Source organism: Eumetopias jubatus, unplaced genomic scaffold (assembly GCF_037043125.1).
Source record: "Eumetopias jubatus isolate StellerSeaLion01/CBP00866 unplaced genomic scaffold, mEumJub1_p1.0 scaffold_2, whole genome shotgun sequence".
In the NCBI taxonomy this organism is placed as follows: domain Eukaryota; kingdom Metazoa; phylum Chordata; class Mammalia; order Carnivora; family Otariidae; genus Eumetopias; species Eumetopias jubatus.
In genome coordinates, this window is record NW_028274808.1 from 27,103,974 (window position 1) to 27,125,568 (window position 21,595).

At 35.3% G+C, this 21,595-nt stretch overlaps 1 protein-coding gene across 1 annotated transcript in view; it reads left to right on the plus strand.

Annotated features, from left to right (window-relative positions):
* TNKS (tankyrase) overlaps window positions 1-21,595 on the plus strand; it is a 202,611-nt gene that overhangs the window by 51,802 nt on the left and 129,214 nt on the right. The window contains exon 3 of the mRNA XM_028087573.2: window positions 15,846-15,941. Within this exon, the coding sequence (XP_027943374.1) occupies window positions 15,846-15,941 (96 nt within the window). The remainder of the gene's footprint in view (window positions 1-15,845; window positions 15,942-21,595) is intronic.

The following is a 21,595-nucleotide window of genomic DNA, read 5'->3' on the forward strand; positions in this document are numbered from 1 at the left end:
GAAAGGAGGAAGTAAACACAGGTTGGGTTTTGAATTTGGATCCCTTCAAATATTGAATAACGATTGACATTCTTTGAGCCATCTCATTATGCCTTTAAAGGTTACCTTAATACTGTTTCTGGGGGGAAAAAAACCAAAAACCAAATATTCTTAAAATATCGTTCAACAGCTGTCTATAAACTTATTTTTTTTTTAAAACTTCTGATTTTATTGTGTGTGCATGTGCTGCCGCCCAGTGTATCTCTTCTCTCACAACATGCTCCATTGTCGCATTTTGGACTTTGTTTACAAAATACACGTTAAATGTTACAATTATTAAGGATTTTAAGATGGTGACAGCAAAGCATTAAACCAAGCATGGGGCCCTGTGCAGCTGTACAGGTTATATGCCCTGATCAGATCACATCGTTGGCCTGATTAAAATGCTCCACAAAGAATTCTCATTACACTTAAATGCTATCTTAAATTCCTTATCAGGGCCCTACTTGATCTAGGTCAGACTCCCACCTACATCATGAATTTCATGCCTGTCCTCTCCCTTTCTTCATGTTCCAGCTACACTGGCCTTATTGTCTCTGAAATGAGCCAAAGTTGTTTCTTTATCAGAGTCTGTATACTTGTTCCTTTTGCCTGGAACACTTTTTCCCCAGGTTTTCACACATAATGTTAATTCCTTGTACTTTTGCCTGACGACACTGTCATAATTTCTTGCCCTGCCCTGCTTGTCTGGTTTCTCTAACCATGTTTCATTTTACCAACCATGTTTCATTTTATGTAATAGCACCTGTTACCTGAAATTATATATTTGTTTAATCATATATTTGTTCATCATCTCTGTGTACTCTTCCCTGCTCTGTGCCTGATAGAAACACAGGAACCTTGTCTGCCTTATTTAAAACCCTGTTTTCAAGTGTTACATACTTCTGCGCCTCCTCTGTAAAATGCCTGCTCTGTGCTAGAACTTCATTGTGGTCTTATTTTCGTAATGTTGAGCATTTTTTGTGTGCCTTTGGCCATTTGTATATGGTTTTTAGAGAAATGTCTGTTTATGTCCTTTGTTCATTTTTAATTGGATTGTCTCTGTTACTGAATTGTAAGAGTTTTTTACATATCTAGATACAAGTTCCATATCAGAAAAATGATTTGCAAATATTTTCCCCCTTCTGTGCTGTCTTTTCACTTTCTTGATAGCATACTTTAAAGTGAAAAAGTTTTTAATTTTGATGAACATTAAAAAGTCTACTTTTTTCTTTTGTTGTTTGTGCTTTGGTGTTGTATCTAAGACTTCTTTGCCAAATCCTAGGTTATGAAGATTTAACGCTATGCTTTCTTCTAAACGTAGGGAACATTTCTTCTCTGTTTTATAGTTTTAGTTCTTTTTTTAGGTCTTTGATCCATATGGAGTTAATGTTTGTATATGACGTGAGATAAGAGGTCCAACTTCATTCTTTGGCATGTGGGTATCTAGTTTTCCCATTCAGTTCCTAATATTTCTTTATAATCCTTCTTAGTTCTGTAGGCTTGGTAGTAATGTACTCCTTTCATGTGTGATTCTGGTTATTTGAGTCTTCTTTTTCTTTCTGAGTCCGTTTAGCTAAAAGTTTGGCAGTTGATACTGCTGTGCTCATCAGTAGTTCCTTTTTGTTGTTGTATAGTGTTCCATCACGGACGTACAGTTGGGTGGTTTCCAGTCTGTGGCTCTTACAAAGAGGACTGCTGTGGATGCTGGTGTGTAAAGGTCTTGGTGTGAAGATACTGCTTCGGTTCTCTTGGGTAGATGCCTACGAGTGGAATTACTAGGTGGAGTGATATGTTTTGTTGAACTTTATAAAAAGCAACATCCCTGCTGGCTGAATGTGTTGAGCATATTTTCACATACTTCTTGGTCATTTGTGTATGTTCTTTTGTGAGATCGCAGTTCAGATCTTTTTTTTTTTTGTATTATTATTTTGTGTGTGTGTGTGTTATGGATATAGGTCTTAAGATGTATGTATTGTGAATGCTTTCTCCCAATCTGTGCCTTACCTTTCATTTTCTTAATGGTGTCTTTGGATAAGCAAAGGTTTTTAATTTTGGTAAAGCCCAATTTGTCAATTAAAATAGAACAGTATTTAGTGTCTCAACAGCATTGGAATAGTAAGGTAAGATTTCTGTTAGACAATTATTCTTAGGTTAAAAACAGTTTATGGTGAAATAAGATTATAATTTTAATTACATTACAGAAATACAGGAAAGCAGTTTTGGGTTTAAGGGTTTCTTCTTGAATTGCATTATAACAATTTGTTTAGGATACATTTTTAAAAATCAAAATGAAAGAAGCCACTCCATAATGAAAACAATATATTATACAGGTCAATTTTAAGATTTAAGAGTAAAAGTCGGGTGGACCTTGTTTAATTGGAAAATAATTATCTAAAATGTACATGCTTATTTTTCTGATAAAATTTTTTGCCCCTGCCATTTTGAAGTATATTTTTAGAATTTAGGAAATGGGTTATTTTTAATAGCTTATTGCCTGAAATCTTTCCATAAAGGAAGGCTCAATAATTTCTTACAGTTAAACATTTTTTTTCATTTGTGCTTTCCCTCTGCTTTTTTGAGATTGGAGAACACATAGATGTCCTTTGAGCTGTTTCTTCATGTTATTGGCTTTGGTGGAATTTGCATAGTTTTCCATATTTCTACAATATCAAGACAGAAAATATGAGCAGTTTGAATATCAAAACTGGTCTTTTTAGTCTGGTGTAGTCTAAACCTCCAGCTCTTACTGGCATCTAGAGGTAAGCAGTCCTCTGTCCACTGAATATATTTACTTTCCTTCTTTATCCCCCCAACAAAATGTGAATGGGAGTAAAATATATAATCTCTGAGCAGAAGTGTTAAGAACTAAAGCACAGTTTACCATATTTTGTTTTTCTCTGCCTTGGTTATGTAGGTATCACATTTTAACATAAAGCTCTCTTCAGCCTAGGCCTGTGAGTAAGGAAACTCCTCTGATGTCACTTTCTCAACTTGTGTGAGTAAGAAATGAACTTATTTTGTTAAGCCTATAAGATTCTGGAGCACTTTGTTACTGCAACATAACCTAGACTAGCCTGACTGAAAACACTGTTTATGAAATTGAATTCAAATAAAGATAAACAATAAAGAAATGATTATTTAAGGATGACTTGTCTGGATGCCATTATGGAGAAAAATATCTTGGAGCTGTTCCCCAAATACACCAGGGTCATAAACACAGTTATTAAATTAAAACTGTTCTAATCAAAATATATTTACTTTCTAATGCAGCTGTAGGACTGGGGGCTAGTCTCTTAAACTGAATCAGATAAGGTGTGAACTTGAGTATGCTCCAAATATGGTAGTACCTTGTCATATGCTTCTGTAGTATGCCACTTAGATCTTACTTGGTTCTTCTTGCTTGATAAATTGTTGGTTCTCTGTGGTAAGGAACTAACAATCTTATTATTCATTCTTGTATTCTTATTGCCTATCACTGGTACTAATTATATACTCAAGAAATGTGTGTGGAATGACAAAGCAGCTCATAAGAAGATGGCATTATTCTATGTGGCCTTTTTTTACATTAATGGGGATAAGGAAGGCAAGTAATTTTCCACTTCTTGATTCGGTGATATTTTGAAGTGTTTTCATTTTAAAGTTAGGTGAATTTGCAGTATGTCCAACACTCCCATATTCATATAGAAATACAAAACACGTTTTATGGTCAGGTATAAATTATGTTTAGATTATCTGTCATTTGTCTAATCGTTGTTATTCTTCATTAGGATAAGTTGTTGAATATTGATGCCAGTCATGCATTGACTTCTGGTTATAGTGGATTTTCTATAAAGAACGGGCAGTCAACAGTTTCTGTTGCCACTTGTGGATTAAACCTTTGAATTGCTGCCGTCAGGAACTGAGGAATTGAGGTAGGGAGGGAGAAGAAAGAAAAAGGTGATGGTGGCAAATATACGAAAAATTGCTGTGGATGGATGATACATAATAAAGTGCTTTCCCTTGAGGTAGCTCAAAGTACTTAATGAAGTTAATTTCACGAATATTTATGTCTTATGCATGAGGCAGATGATTCACATTACCTACCATTTTATCAGTTAGGAAAGGAGAAAATTGTTACTTTCCCACAGTCCGTAGAGCTGGTATAAAGTTGTTATAATAGAAATGTTTTCTTGATTGAGAACTGAAAGTTCTCTCTGCTTAGTGGGATTTATTTAAGAATATAGTTTAAGCATAAAAATTTAATTTCAATCTTTAAAATTAATTTCAATCTTGCCAAATAAATTCCTCTTTACTTTTAGTTTCTTTTTAGATCATATATTATTTAGCAAATTTAAAGTGGTATTCTTTACCTAGCCTTATTAAAAAAAAAAACCCAAAAACAAAATCTTAAGATAATGTATTTACTAAAACTTAAACCAAGTTTTTGTTATTGTAACTCACTCCTAAAGTAATATCCCTCTCATAATCCAGATAACTCTATTTTATATTATCTGCTATCTAGAAAGAGATATTTACTTTCCTTGTATTAGCTCTATTGTGAATGGAGTTTTGCCTGATCACTTCCGTGGTTACCTGTCCTTTGATGAAGTCAAAAGCCCTGGAACTTGAAATGGCATGCATTGGGGTTGGGGGTGGGAAGAGTGGGGTCAGTGCTGGACTGCTTTGGGTACATTCTTACTTCCTGTTATTTTAAACATAGTATCTCAAAATTAACAGCTTTCTTGGTTTTGTCCTAACAGTATTATTAGAAGTAATAGGTGTTCATTAAAGAAGAGTTAGAAAATATACCCATAACAACGGTCACACCTTATTTTCTGCCCAATATGGTAGGCATTAAATGAAAATTAGCTAAAATTTAACAAATCAAAAATTTAGTTCCTCAGTTGCACTAGTCACATTTCAAGTGCTTAATAACCATATATGACTATTGGTTATCATATCAGAGTGTGCAGATTATAGTAATTTCCATTACTGTAGGAATTTCTTTTGAACAATATTGTTAGACCCACTGTACCTGTGTATATAGTTCTTTTTATAATAAAAATGGGATCATTCCATGCATACCATTTTCTTACTTTTTCACTTTGTGTTGTGAATATATTTCATTATCAATGAATATTTTTATCTAATCTCATTTTTAATGGCTGTCAAGAATTATAAGGAAATAACCATTATTTTTAAATCACTCACCCGTATTAGACCATTTATAATATTTCTGATTTTTCACTTTTATAAACAGTACTACTGAGAGTATCCTTTTCATTACACATATGTGTAAACCTTAATTACTTTAGCATAAATTCCTGGAAGGCCACAACTTCTTAATAAGAACCAAAGAAATTGTAGCTGCTGAAGGTCTCTACTAGGGCTCTTGATTTAGTCTGTCAACGTTATGTATTTATATGTCATTCATAAATGAGCTAGGTTAAGGAAAGTCATTTCTCACATATTCCTTACTCTTTGCAAAAAATCATTGAAAATTCAGTGAAGCCCTTGAGAATATGATTCACTTGCTTTTGTTTCATGATTGTCTCTTTTCCCTTTTCCTGCCAGAATACCTCCCATAGGCATTTTTACCATCAGTTTTCCATATAAATACTGAATTGGGATCTTTTAAACAAGTCTCAATATAGCATTTTCATAAAAAGTAGAAGTTGGCAAAATTCCACACTTGTATCCTTAAAAAGGAGAAGAGCCCAGAATGATAGTAATTTTTCCCTTCTGAAAAAATCCCCACTGACACTGAATACTGTTATCTTGATAACTTGCCCACTTAGGTTCAACTGCGTTCAAGGAAGTTAGAGTATTTAAAAAAAAAAAAAAAAAAGAAAGAGTATTTATACGTTTACCTGATAAATTTCGGACTGTTTTAGTAGGCATTCTGGTTAATGGTGGTAAATATATGTATATTTATATATTGAGTTTTATATTTGTGCATTGTATTTTATTAAGAATTCCAGAGTGAATGCCTTCATTGTCCTAAGGACTTAATATATCAAAGAGGGACGCCTGGGTGGCTCAGTTGGTTAAGCGTCTGCCTTTGGCTTGTGGGTCATGATCCCAGGGTCCTGGGATCGAGTCCCGCATCAGGCACCCTGCTGAGGGAGCCTGCTTCTCCCTCTGCCTGCCGCTCTCTGGTGCATTCTCTCTCTGACAAATAAAATCTTAAAAAAATATCAAAGATGTTTAGATTAGAGGGAAAAAGGTCAAAAACCAAGAACAACAAAAAAAGACCTCATGCTTTTTTTGAAGTGATGGAAGGATTTGCATATGACTCAAGTCTGCCTATTAAATACATTGCATTTACTTTTAGATTAACCATGGTGATCCAGAGCAGTCTGGATTTCGGTGAGATGATGCATGGCTTAAGTTTGTGGTTGTATGAAAAGGGTATTTGAGGCGAATGGCTCATGTAATCAGTTCTCCCTTTACATGGTTATCGTGTTACCTGAAACGTATGCATGTTAAAGCTGTGTCCTTGCTTTGTATAGTTCTGTGGTAACAGAGATTGCAGAAGCAGGTCCAGATGGGAAAGAAAGACAGAGTCCTTTCCACTCCTCATTCTCAGCTGACCAAACTACATAGAAAGTTAAGTGTAATAATTGCAGTTCCAGGCTTTAAAAAATGTTAGGTACTCTTGTTTTAGTTCTTAAATTATTGGAATCTGTTAATTTCCTTTTTAAAATGGAGTGGGTGTTAGACTTTTAATCCATAAACGGAATCCAGGATTAAGTATATAAACCTTACTGTGAGTTGTTTCATATTTTTCCCTTAGATATGACAGTTACAAATAAGCCATTAAGAAATCCCACAGGATGGGGTGCCTGGGTGGCTTAGTTGGTTAAGTGTCGGACTCTTGATTTCAGCTCAGGTCATGATCTCAGGGTTGTGAGATCCAGCTCCATGTTGGGCTCGCACTCAGTGCTGAGTCTGCTTGAGATTCTCTTTCTCCCTCTCCCTCTGCCCTCCCCCCCCAACTTGTGCATGGGTGCTCTCTCTCTCGCTGAATGGATAAATAAAACCTTTAAAAAAAAAAGAAAAAAAAATCCCACAGGGTATCCAAATATACGTTTATTTTGTGTCAAGCCTGAAAATTTCTAAATTAGCTGTGTGGTACAAGTAATCATGGTTAGAGATAGAGGGCGTATATTTTATTTTGCCTTTTATTTACTGTGCCTATTTTGGGGCACAGTTTTCAGTGTTGATCTTTAGAAAGAACATGCTTGAGCATGAGGATTGAGGGAGCAAGAGCCGGAAGTATTGTAGTGGGTCTCCTCAAATGGAACCCGAGCTGTCATGGGTGTATTTCTGAGTCTTGGTTTCATGCTTTCCCACAGGGGGATTGTTTGATGGGATGAGAAAGAGGTCATTGGTCATGGGAGGAGTAGATAAGGTATTTAGGACAAATGTGTAGATGTGCCTTTCAGAATTCACCTGAGAAGAAGAAAGCTAGAATTACAGTTCGGGGGCGACCTGGCCTTGTACTTGTATAGAATGATAAGGTAGAAATTAAATGCCTGGCTTTAGTATTAGGTATGAATTCTGCTTTACTGCTTAAAAACTGTCATCTTGCACAAATAATCTCGTTGCTATGAGCCTCAGTCTCTCATTTATAAAACAAGTATCCTACACATTGCATTGGGTTGTTAATGGAAGTTAAGCGAAAAAATAAAGCAGGTAGATCCTCAGTAAATGCTTGTTTCCCGTCCATTCTCTTTTCTCTTGGGTGGCAACAGTAAGGTGTTCTCATAGGTGGGTTTTGTATTCTGACAGTCAGTAAAAGCCTAATCATGGACTGGGTGGCAGTTACCATATGCTGTTCTTTGCTATCACCAATGTGAATTAGTTTATGTCCTTTGTTTCATAGCCTGTATAATTTTTTAAACTTGAATTATGATTTAATAAGACATGAAATCAGTTGTTCTTCTTCAACCCAGGGGAAACGAGCTAAGGTAGGGTGTAAAAATGTGATTGAATACTGTTATTAAAAATACTGTAATATTGGTTGGTATGTGTGTGGGCAAAACAGGTGAAGGGAATTAAGAGGAACATACTTCCAGTTATAAAATAAGCCATGGGAATGAAAAGTAGAGCAAAAAACAAAGAAGAAGAAAGGAAAGAATATTGCTAATACGATAATTTGTGAAATCCAATAGAAAAACAAAAGTCGGTTTAAAAAAATTATTTGGTATATTTCCCAAAGAATGAAAACTTAAAGAGTTATATTCTTCATCAGATTGAAAGTACAACAGTACATTGAAGTTCAGTCTGTTGAATCCGTTCTCAGAGGTAGAGGAAAATAATAGTAGTGATATAATTTCTTTTTTTAATTTTTATTTATTTATTTATTTATATTAAGTTCAGTTAGCCAACATATAGTACATCGTTAGTTTTTGATGTAGTGTTCAATGATTCCTTAGTTGTGTGTAACGCCTGGCACTCATCAGATCACGTGCCCTCCTTAATGCCCAATCACCCGAAGCAGAATGAGAATGTTGTGGTCCGGGTTCAATCCCATGTTCCTTGTGGATAATGTTTTTAAATGTACAACTTTAAACTTTGTATCTAGTGGTACTAAAACTAATTTTAATTGGTCTCAACGTTTTAGACTAATGGCGAGTTTGCCTGGAATACTAAGTCCTTGAGGCCTTGAAAGAGGGGAGATGGGGGTGGCAATTTAGGGAAGGTTTCAGAAGGGTGTAGGTGGGGTCTGCTGCCCTTCTTTCCCAGAGAGAGATTGGGAAGCACCTTTTGCATGTGGTCATCGTCGCTTTGAACTGTAAAAATTCTGGGATCCTGTTATAAACTTGCGTAGTCAGACTAAAGTAATCTGCGTAGTGTTTCATTTAGCTGAGTCTAGTCAAGTTTTTGAAAAAGTTATCTCCCCCTAAATAAAAGGAAGCATAAAACAGTTATTGACTTGGCACAAATGAATTCATTGTTCCTAGGGCTGTTACCATTTTGCCTTTATTTCGATCCAACAGATATATTTTAAGCACTTTCTGTGTATGTGATTCTGTTTTTTGTTTTTTGTTTTTTTTAAAAATGAAGATGAAAAGATCCAGATTGAAGGGACAGGGTGTTTATTGAATCCCTATTATATGCCAAGCTAAGTTTATATGTATTGTCTCACTTAATTATAACAGCAATTCTCTGAGGAAGGTAGTGTTGTATGAAAGAGGAAATTGAGATTGACAGAGGTGAAGTAACTTGCATAAGGTCAGACAGTCGCAAAGGACAGAGCAGTATTCTAAAACCCAGGTTTGTCTGACTCCTGGACAGTACTTTCTTTTAGACTTGACTCTGGGGATTCCAGGTAGAAAGAGATATTCTTTGTTATAATCATTCTTATATTTATTCCAGGGCCCGCTTTATCTTTTAATTTAAATTGTGACTTGTGAGGGCAGATAATGCTGATTTCACAGATGTGTTGTGGCCTGGTTTAACTCTATTGCAAAGAGTTATGTCATTGATCTAGCTCTAAAAATCTACTGTATATACGTACAGAATAATCTGTTTCTAAGTTACTCTAGATGCAATGGGCCTTTCAAAAAATTCTTGATTGTCTATATTTACAGGTAGACTTGACAATGGGAACAAAATCTAAGTGGAGGATTCTTTTATTATTATTATTATAAAATTCATGCCAAAATTTGATCATAAAGAACTTCTCTTCTTTGTGAATTCAGCAAATTTTTATTTACTTGGATTAATTTTCTGAGTAAATATTTTCTAATGTCTCAGGTGTACATTATAGTGATCCCCATGGTATGTCTAGTTACTGTCACCAAAGTTATTATGATATTATCGAGAATCTACCCCACACTGTACTTTACATCCCCGCAACTTACTGATTTTATCACTGGAAGTTTGTACCTCCTAATCTCCTTTGCCTTATGCACATGCCTACTATATGCTGGGCACTGTTCTAAGGACTCCTCAGATATTTATTCTTTTTGTTATCTTTTTGTCCTCCTAATTACCCCATGTGCTGGGTACCGTTATTATCTCTCTCTCTCTCTCTCTCTCTCTTTTTTTTTTTTTTTACAGATGAGAAAACAGAAGAGCAGAGAGGTGAAATAGTATCCTAGGGCCCCAGAACTGGGTGGTGGCGGAACCAGGATTCTAACCCCTGCCTTCTAGTTCTGAGAGGACCGTCTCTTAACCACAGCTGTGTTCTTAACTGGTTAACTAGGATGTTTTGTCATTAGTTAAGTGAAGCAGACTTATAGAGAATTTGATTTTTTTTGAGCTTTTTTAAAAAAAGAAATGCAGTCTTATTTTTTTCCAGTGAGGTACATGGAAAAAAACAGTAAGTAGGCATCTAATTAGACACAAAAAGTTCACATCGCTATATCCTCATCCTGAGGATATAACCCTTTTTGTGTGGGGACAGTCTTTGTTAGGATCGTTGCTTTGGGGGGCCCAGCGATGATTGCTCTTCCCTATGCCCTATGAGACGGTGAAAGGACAGCTTATATTTTTCTGTATTAGTAATTGCTTTCAGAACAAAGGCAGTTTTTGCTCCTTAGTTTTGGGCTAATAATTCTTTATCTCATTAGCTCTTAGATGATTTTAAGAAGTTATATTTTTGTTTTAAATCTAGTTCTGTTCATTATTTACAGCCTAAGGATTGGTCAGCCAATACTGAAAACAGGAAATTGTGTCATGTTAAGTTCTAATCCAAATTCAGTAAACCATGCTACTATATAGAATCATGCCATATATATATGTGTGTGTGTATATATATATATATATATATATATATTCATGTTACTTGAATTTTCATGTTTACTGTTAGTGATAAATCAACTCGATGATTTTTTAAAATAAAGTATAATAGTTTACTTTTATGCCACAGCAAGTAAAGAGTATCCTGAATGAAAAAATAAATGGCTTTTCAAATAATATGTATAGTATATAGATATGTATAGCATTATAGTGGTATAATACTAGTATTATACAATTATAATATTGTACATGTTTCTGTGGGAGAGGCAATCTGAATATGTCTCAACCACAGAATATGTCATGTTATATCACTTAGAAAAAAATGTCTTTTAAAAGCCACGTGTGTTGGTGAGAGCCCTATACATCGAAGATTGTAGCTAGTTAAAATTTGGTCCCTTGATATTTTGCTCTAAAATTAGGTTTTATTTGCTAAAAATTCTAATGCATTTAGTCCTTTGTGTGATTCAATTATGGAAGCTCAGTCAAAGGAATATCTCTGTCCTCTTAAAGAGTAAGATGACTACGAAACACATTTTAACATAAACACAACTTCTTTAAAAGTTGAGTGTTCATTGTGAGGAACAGTTTTAGACCTTAATGTAACTCTAAGGTTCATATAACAAAGCATTTACAATATTTTAATAGAAGGTTTCTACCTTTTATAGTGAAAACCATACTAGACACTTTTTGATAATTTACCTAAAAGTCTTGCTAATTTTTTAGCTTGGAAAATTCATATTGTTTCTATTTCTTTTATCTTCTTAAATAACTTAATAATGCCTGTAATTAAATATAATTTATCAAAAAATAAATATAATTTATCATAGTAGCACTTTTTATTTTTCTAGGAATTTGATAGGCTTTGCATATGTGTAGAAATATTTTCTTTTTATTTGGAAGAATTAAAATGATATGAGTGCTTAAATTTAATAGTTTTGAGGAATGAAACAATTTTAGTCTCTACTGTGTTTGCTGGTCCCAGGGTAAAGGCATGAATCTGGCTCGTTGTAGCTGACCACTCACACCAGAAATAGGAAAATCGCAAGTCCTTCTTGCCATAAGCTCTTTTGAGAATGACATTTTGAATATTGTAATCTTACCTTAGTTTTAACTATCTGTTGTTACGCCAGCTGCTATATTTTCTCCATCCTCCTAAACTTAAAAGGAGATAAATGGATTTGAGATATATCAGGCGAACAATTGGGTACAGTGAAGTCATTTGGGATTCCAGATTTGATGATGACCTAATTGGTTAAAGATAGTACTAGGGGATTTTGAGTGGCCACAGTAGTCTTGAATTTATGTACTGAATGTTTCTCAGATTTTAGTTTCCTTGTTCTTTTTTCAAGCCTTACTTTGTATATTGTTTGTATATTTTGGTAACTTTGCTTCAGACATTTGTGGTACTTTTGAAGGAGAAACTGTTTCATACTAGTGTCTTGTCAGCGTATATTGATGTTACAAGATGGATTTCTAATTGCATTATGTATTAGAGGTCACATTTTATTACTATTTGGTAGCTCAGAACTTTGAAAGCAAACTTTGAAGGAGCCAGAATTGAGAGTTCTACATGTCACCAGTTCAGGTGTAGACTGACATTCTTGAAAGCCATTGTTGTTACCTTTGCCTGATGTATGTGCTGTTCTTCTGGTGTTAGAAATAGGGAAACAGATCCCTGTGGAGAATAGTGTGAAACAGCTATTCGATTGGAGGAATTGCTTGGGAGAAGCAATTGCTTGGGACGTTTTAGTATGTACCCCACAACTTCCATTGATTATGGGCTCAACTTTGAGTTTTGTTAAAATATTGGGGTAAATGAAAACTAATTTTTTAAATTTTGATTTAGTGGGTGGGGCAGGAAAATGTTCTACTTGAAGTAACTTTTTTTTTAAATTAGATTTCAGTTTATAATGCTTTAGGTCTTTGGCTGTAAACTACCTTAGATATCTAGAAATCATCTGCCTAGTCCAGCTCCTTCACTTTATAGACCTGGAACTCTGGCCCAGAGAATTTTACTTGTGCCCTGGCTCATTGCTTCTCAAACTGTATGTGGTAGAGGACTGGTTTTCTTCCTCTCCAGTACATGGCAGGCCAGTAATTTTGTAAAATATAATAAAAATGAAATGCTAGAAAAAGTAATTTTAAAATAACATACACAATTCTAAATGCTTCCTCTTAATTTCTGTGCTTATTTCAATGTAGATGGATTGCAAAGAGTTCTGGGACTAGAATCGTCCATAGACCATACTTTGTATATCACTGCCCAAGGTTGGATTTGGCAAACTATGACCTCTGGGCCAAATACAGCTCACCACTTGCTTTTTGTATGTCCTGTAAGCTAAGAACTGTTTTTACATTTGTAAATGGCTTTTTAAAAATCACAGTACTAGTATTTTGTGACACATGAAAATTATACAAAATTCATACTTCACTGTCCATAAAGAAAATTTTATTGGAACACAGCCACACACATTCTTTTAAATATTGTCTGTGGCTACTTTTCCCCTGTGAGGATGAGGTTGGGGCCAGGATGAGTAGTTCAGACAGAGACCATATGGTCTACAGAGTCTTATATATTTACTATCTGTAAAGATCTAAAGAGTTGGCTCTAGGACAGAGCATTGAATTAGTAGTTAGTGGTAGAGTTGAGAGTATAAACAAGGTCTACATTTATAAATGCGCTTTAAATATTATCATTAGATGCTGTGTAGTATCAGGCTCCGTGCTTAGTGCTTTTGCATGCCACTGTGTTCTCATGTAATCTTCCCAGTACTGCCCTTTTATACAAGTCAGGGAAGGTTAGCTTTCTTCTAGTTAAAGATGCCTTTATTGCCCCTGCCCCCAACTCTTAACTCTACTGAGCTTTGCTTTTTTAATTAACTGCTATCCAATTACTTAAAAATGGTTGAATATTTTCTAATGTGGATTTTGTTGTCAGCATCTGGTTCAGAAAATTCAACTTCTTTTTCTCTGGTGCTGCATTACTCAGCACTGATGTTTCTGTGCATTCAGGTCTGATGGAAGAAATACATGGGACTCAAAATCTTTAGAAAACAGATATTTCTAGTAAAAAGATTATCCTTTAGAAGTCACCCAAAATAAAGCAAACCTGCAGCTGAACTGTGATGGCAGATTTCTATTGTAAAGTTGCAGAGAGATAATACGTAAAATACTAGCTACAACAAAAGAGACTGAGGTTTTAGATGACTTTTGGAGGAACAATAAGGCTTTCAGTTTTTTGCCTCTACCTCTTAAGCTGTAAAATAAAAGCTCCCATCATATTATTGTCAGGTCTTGTTAAATTAACATATTGCTTTACTTGTTTAAAGCCGGTTCTGAAGTTCTCCAGGTATGCAGTAAAAATCTCTGCATTTCATGGTAGCTGTTACTTCTTTGTTTTCCTGCCCTTTGCATGTCATCAGTCAGCAACTAAGTAAAGATAAAGCGATAGCTGTCAGCTTTACATTTGATATGTGAGTCTGCTTCATGATAAAGACCCTTTACAAACCAAACCTTCATGTTGGGATTTCTTCTTGGAATTAAAAAAAACAAACCACAAAACTGTTGCCATGAAAGCTTATTCATGATGATGAAAGTTTGATATTGCAATACTTGTTATTTTATTCTACTTACTCTTGAGTCAGTTTGCAAACATCTGGAAAATAATTATGATTACTTGCATCCAAGGGTGAAATAATATAGAAAGGCTTGGCAAAATCTCTTAGCCACGGCTAGTTTTTACTGTCCCAAATCTGAAAGTAGCCAGGATTTAATGCAAGAGGTGCTGATGTATACTATTCCAGCAGCTGCGTCTTAATTCTAGATAAGGGTGTTCCTTTGTACATTATAATAAAGCTATTGACTAGATGGCTTATGGATTAAAGGAAGGGGAGGAGCTTTATAAACAGTAGGACTTATGACTTAGTAATATATCAGGATTGTCTTCCAAATATTCCAAAGGAATATAGGTGCTTTAGCTTGGAACTGTCAATGAATAAAAATTTGAGACTCATCAACAGTAGTGGCTCAGATGTTTTTAGACATTATATAACATGTCTTTAACCACTTATTTGAATTTAATATCTCTGCTTTGTTTTAAATTTATGTTGTAGGATAATGGTAAGTAGTAACAGCTACTGTTCTCCTAGGGAGTACACAAAATCGTAACTATTTGAACTGTTAGAGTAACTTGGAATTGCTTATTTGGACGAGTTTTTAATGTATTTATTAGCTTAACCATTGGTTGGGTAGCATGACAGCAACACCCCCTCCACCCCCATACACCCACATACCAGATGTGGTTGAGAAATGTTTTGGGTTAATAAATTACTACATCTGGATTTTACTTAAAACAGTGCTTCTGTCTTTGGGGAGCCTCCATGTCTAAGAATTCTCTGTAGCCACTTTCCACCGAATATAGCATGTGCAGCGTTCATTCCTTAGCATATATTATAGTGCTTGAGTTTCTGTTCCTGAACATTTTTCATGGAAAGAATTATTGGGAAAGGCAGCTCTTTTTTGCAGCTTGACTGCAGGGGACCAGAGTTGCATGCATTACCATGTCTGCTAAACTTCTTGGAAGCAAGCCAGTATGTTATGGTGAGTTTCCTATGTAAGCAGTGAGCCACTAAAAGGCTTGCACAGTATTACAACTATTCTGAGGAGAGGAAGCGTTAGGAAATTGAGCAGTAAAGCCCCAGCAACAAGCAGCCACAGTGGTAGTAAAGATAGGGAGGTTCACGGGTAGCGGATTTCGCCGTGCAAGGCAGTGAGCACACAGCTTCCCATTCTGCTGCCTGAAGGAGGCAAACCTAAACCGTCTAGTGCAAGATTTTTCTAGTTTCATGTTTATGATGTTAAGTCATGTGATAATACTGTACCACAAGTTGCCAACTTTGCTTTACTCTAGAGAGGATCCTTTGCTGCAGTGCTTTTTTTCCACCTTTCTGTTGCTTGCTTGCTTCTTTTTTTTTCTTGAAAGAGAAAAAATTGTGCAATGTATGTTTCTGCCTACACCATGCCGAGGCGACACTTACCAGTAAATAATCTTTGTATCCCTGAGGTAAGATACTGTTTCTGCTTTCCCTGCACAGTGCTGCTGCAGCACGGAGCTGATCCAAACATTCGGAACACTGATGGGAAATCAGCCCTGGACCTGGCAGATTCTTCAGCAAAAGCTGTCCTTACAGGTAAGAAAACAGAGAGCTACCAAATTATTTTATCTAGGGAACTACTAGCTTGATTTTATAAAATTGTTATGCGCTGCATTTTATGTTCCTGCTGGTGAAGCTCAACAAATATATATGCCATTATCTCTACTTTATTATTGATTTGCTATATTAACTGTCTCATTAATTTCTATGCTATCATAAGCATAAGCAATAAGACTGTTTATTCATAGAATTTCTGAAAATTACAACATTAAATGGTAACATACATTATTCACTCACATTTTAGTCCTTTTTTATGGTTTAGATCGTGATTTTCCTGTACCTCATCTTCTCAGTTGATTTCTCTTAAAGACCTTCACCATTGAGCAAGCAAGGGCATTTGTCTTACTTTTATAAAAGTAGTTTTGATTGGAAAGACAACCTGCTGCCTTATTACTCAGGGCAATAGTTAAATAAAATATGATGCTGCCCCTCCCTTGCCCTTCTGTTTGTATTTTTACCCTGTCTTCTCACTTTGCCCAGGATAGCTAAGTACTTTGTAGATGAGGCAATGTGTTATCTTTTCATTTCAGATCACGAAAATTTGGGGCTTAAGTATTGGTTTTTATTAAGGCAAATGTCAAGAACCAGCAAAAGAGGAAATGCTAGAATAGAAAGGCTGTCTCATAACAATATAGAAAATGCTGCTATAAGTGATATGATATTGAGCAACTGTTTTCATTGATCTTCATTCTCAAAATGCTGCATTGGATCTATTTTTGTTTTTATTCTTAGCATCTGAGTTCTGCTGCCTTTGCCTTCTTTTATTTAACTGACCTTTGTAATTTAGGGTCTCTTTGTCCTTGCAGTGCTAACAGTATTGTTTTAGGTTATGTGAAAGTAAATGACTTTTACCTTCCTTTTAAATTTGCCTGTGTTTGAAGAAAATAAATCTTACGTTCACTTTTAAGTTTAGAGTACATGCTGTGCACTTTTTTTCAAAGATTCTGAAGTGAATGGAAAATGTTTATATATAGAAAGCTTTGATAATATGTGGAATTTTGCTTAATTACTCTCATAGAAAGACAACGTCCCACCATGTTAAAATTAAGATAATCTCTGCTCAAGTAAAGTAATAAGACTTTTCTCAATTAATTGATTAAGTGATTTGGTTAAGTGAATTGGTTAAGTGATTTGGTTGCTGAATCACGATAACATCCACTAGAGGAACAAAACTATTTTAAACCAGTGTAGATAAGAAGAAATTTAAATATAATTATACACTTTTAAATAATGAAATTAAAATAGGTAGCCTCAGGCCTCCTTAGGTTCTGTAGCCCTTCCATCTCCTCTTTTAACAAAGCAGTGGGCAATAGGAGCAGCCTTGGAGTAGTCTCTAGCAAAGGAGTGATAGCGTTTGGTCCTAGTAACAGAGGTGCATTAGAAATGCTGACCAAGACTGTCTCTATATTTTGAGTGTCCTCCCTCTGACCTTTCCTTCTCTTCAACCCTCAGAGCCTTCCTTGTCCATTTGTTCGATTCATTTCATGCGACACTGTTTTTAGATCCACTTTCAGTTTTTCGAAAGACAAAGTTTAAATATAAATTATTAACAGCAAGAAGCTGTCTCCTAATTTGAAGCGATTTCTGGGGCGATTATATCGGCTGCTGTTAGTTTGCAAAAGAGCTTTGGCATAATAAGTCATGGAGACTAGATTACTGGAAGACAGATACCGTATCTGTTAAACTTGATTTGAAAAGCATCTTGCACTGTACTTTGCTTAGAGGGAAGATCTTAACTCTTCTTAGTCATAATACTGAATTCATTAATTGTTTTTTTCACGAATATTTACTCTTTTGGAAATGACATACAACTTTTCAGATATTTAAAAGAAGAACATTCTAGTAATATTAGTTAGTTTTGTGGAAAATATAAGCTAGTGATATTTACACATTCATGTTATATAATATAGTGAATTAACGCTTAAGGGAAATACATTCTAAAAGGTTTCTCTGCCATGCAGGTTCTCTTCTAAGCAGTTTTTCGAATGGAATTATAGAGGAAATATTTCCAAAGCTAAATTAAAACGATAAAGCATTGATTAAAAAAAGTCTTTTGAAAGGAATGCCTTAATTTAGAGTTATTAGAGATTATTTTGGGTGAAGTGTTCTTTATTTTTATGCCAGATGCAGTTGTAGCACTAGTACTTACCTTGAGAGTCAACTTTCTGATCTTAATATTTTTCTGCTTTGGGAATTTAGTTGCTGAAGAAGACTTTGTAATATCTTTTATGTTACTACTTTTGTGCATTAGCCAAAACTGTGCACAAGTGTATATGTGTATTTCTTAAAGGAAATTAACAAAGTGAAATCTCTTTTTACAGAGTATTTTGAAATAATGTAAATGACTAATAACCCCTTCTGCATACAGAATGCATGGATTTTTATAAAGCTATATAAAACAACCACATACCTTTAGTTTTATAGTTAAGGGACCCCAGCAAGGGCCATTTGCTTTGGATAGTGCACTTAGGTATTTTTAAAGAGAATAATTAATTGGAGAGACTCATCAAACTCTTCGTTGAATTATTGTGCTAAGTGAATGATAGGCTTAGAGGAACTCTTGAGGGCTTTTTGTATTTTGTTAGCCACTCTGAAGTTCTGGGCGGTCAACTAAAGGACTTGGAGGTGGTTTTTTGTTTTTTTGTTTGTTTTTGTTTTTAGGAAATAAGCATATGAAAAGTCTAAAATAGCCCATGTAAATTTTGTTTAACAGCAGTGTGGGTGTGTTATGACTCTGGATTTTTAAAAATTTATTTTGGCCTTTTTCCCCCTAGTTATAAGAAATACATTCATTGTTAAAATTTAAGGAAAATAGAAAAAGTTCAAAAAAGGAAAAAAGTCATTCTTAATTCTACTACCTAGTGAGAACATTTAGGTAGATTTTATTTATAACCATTTTTTTCTGAGCACACATACCCCACTCTTTTCTTTTTCTTTATTCAAATCAGTCTTATATATTGCATACTGCTTAATAATAATTTTTTAAAAAATTTAGTGACATGGATATTCCCAGAAAGCATTAAGTTTCTTCTGCAACATGAATTTATAATGACTTTATAATATCCTTCTATGAATCTATTTAATTTTTTGAGCTAATCCTCTAGGGTTTACCTTTAGGTAGGTTGTTTTCATTCTTTATGCTTCGTTGTGAATTTTGAGTCATTTTATCAATTCCATTGGAATTGTGCTTCTTTATCATATTCAGTCTTAGCATCCACAGATACGCTGTATCTCTCCATTCCTGCTGAAGTATGTGAGGATTTGGAGAATGAGGAGCTTCCCTTTTAAAGGTCTGCATTGCATGTGGCATTATATGGGGAGAGCCACATTTAAATTAAAGTTGGTGGACACAGGGAATGTTCATTGAAGAGGCTAAGGATGTAGGGGTGTTTGTTAATCCTGGAAAGGAGATTCTGCAGGGCACAATGAGAAGTTGAGTCAGGAGAAGTGGTAGCAGCAGATTGAAGCTGAGAGTTTGGGAAAGGATACATGACCAAAGGAGTGTTTATCATTGGCAGAACCAAAGATGACAGGGGTATGAAGTGGGTGAGTTCAGATGGTCACAAGGCTGCCAAGATAATTGGTCCCAGCAATTTCCTAGCAGGTTTAGGAGTAAGAAAGTAGGGAAGGATGTATTTGCTCCAAGGTGTCCCAAGAATAAGCTTTAACCTGGATTCATTGCACTTCTGAGGAAATCATCATCTGTGATTGATGACTGGCTTCCCGTCTCTCCAGAAGGACTCAGCTGTGGCTCACGCTGGAGGCGGTGTGGCGGGGTCTGGCACGGGCTGGCTGAGCGTGGCATGTTAAATCAACAAAATATATCTGGAATCCTACTTCTTTTTTTTGTTTTCCCTACTCCACTGCTTCCTACCGCTTTTCAGATGAAACCCGAGTCTTCAGCATGATCAGTGAGGACGTCAGTGATAGGTTTGACCACAACAAGGTTTTGCTCAAGCCAAAATTTAGGATTCCTTTCTTTTTTTCACACCTTGCATTCAACCTGTCAGTAATCATATCTACTGTCCTTTCAAATCTCCAGTCCAGCCATGTCTTACCAGCTTCACTGCTTTGGCCTTATTATATGCCTTCATCATCTTTCTTTCATGACAGCAGTAACCTCATAACGAATCTCTCTGCCTCCATTTATTCTTCACTCACTTTTCACTGTATGTAGCTGGAGTGGTCTTTCTAAAGCCTAGATCAGCCCTATGATTAGAGAATTCCTTACTATATTCTCATTTACCCCTGAATAAAGTCCAAACTCTTTAGCCATAGCGTAGCATACCGTGATCTGGCCCCTGCCTTGCTCATCTCTGATCTTGTCTTCCACTGTGTTCTCCTGTGATCTCTTTGCTTCAGCTACAGCTGGCTCCTTGCCATTGCTCCACCAGATGAAGCCCTTGTCCGTGTCTGAACTAACACATGCTGTTTACTGAACCTGGAACACTGCCCCAGAACTTCACGTGGTTTAGTCAGATCTCTGCTCAAATGTTTACTCCTCAGAGAAGTCTTTTTGTCCTCAATCCCATTAGCTTGCTTTATTTCCTTCATGGATTTATTGATATCTGAAATTGCATTATTTTTTTGTTCTTGTTTGTTTGCCCCAATAGAATGAAAGCTTTACAAGGATTTGGGCTGTTGGGTGTCTTGCTCACTTCATTGTGCCCAGAACTTGTACAAATACACAGAATGATTAAATAAACAAATACGTCAAGGATCTGATTACTGGTGACTGAGGGCAGCATATTTTCCAGGTTCTTCAGATTCTCATTGACCATTAATTATTTGATATCTCATGCCATATTGTAATAGTCTTATTAAATATTCTACTTCCTAAAAATTGTTTTGGATTGCTTATAGTCATGTACATCTCTTAAAACAGTGCATTTAAAAGAATAAATTGGTATGACGGGTGAAGTGTGTACTGATCCCTTTATCAATAGATTTCTTGGCTAGCTCCCTTGATTGAGAACATTCCAGTTCTGGAAGGATCAAACTGCCTGCAGCTGTCAAGTCAGACTTCTAGATGTCAAAGTAGGCCCTAATTTTTACTGTTGTCTTTTGGCATTGCTCTGTTACTATGCTGTGATACTACAATGGGACGTATGCATATCAGGTGTAATACATTTTTATTGCAGCCTACGTGGTTGAAGGCTGATTTCTCATACCCTTAATTTGAACTTTAGGGATTATTTTTATCAGTTACTAAGAAGTCTGATAGTATAATATGCTTCCTAGAAAGTAAACCATTAGAGGAAATACCTTACTTTTAAAGAAAAGCTGTGTGTTTATCCACCTCATTTTTATTAGGGAAAATTGTTGTTAAGATGAATACCTGTTTTTTTTTAAAAAAAAAATTCCCTTTAGTGTAAGAGTAAGAAAGTTAAAATGTGTATTGCTGAAATGAATCAGTGTGAGCACTCTTTTTAAAGATATGTTGAAAACGTTAATCCCTTAACATAATTCTTAAGAAAATTTTATTAATGCTTTGATCTGTCTATAATTTTGGACACGAGTAGGAAAGTGTAAGATTTTTGTACGAAAAGTGATTGAAACACCTTTTTTGAAACCTTAAAAATATGAAAATAATTTAGAAGAGGAATATAAAATGAGTACCTTTTTAAAAA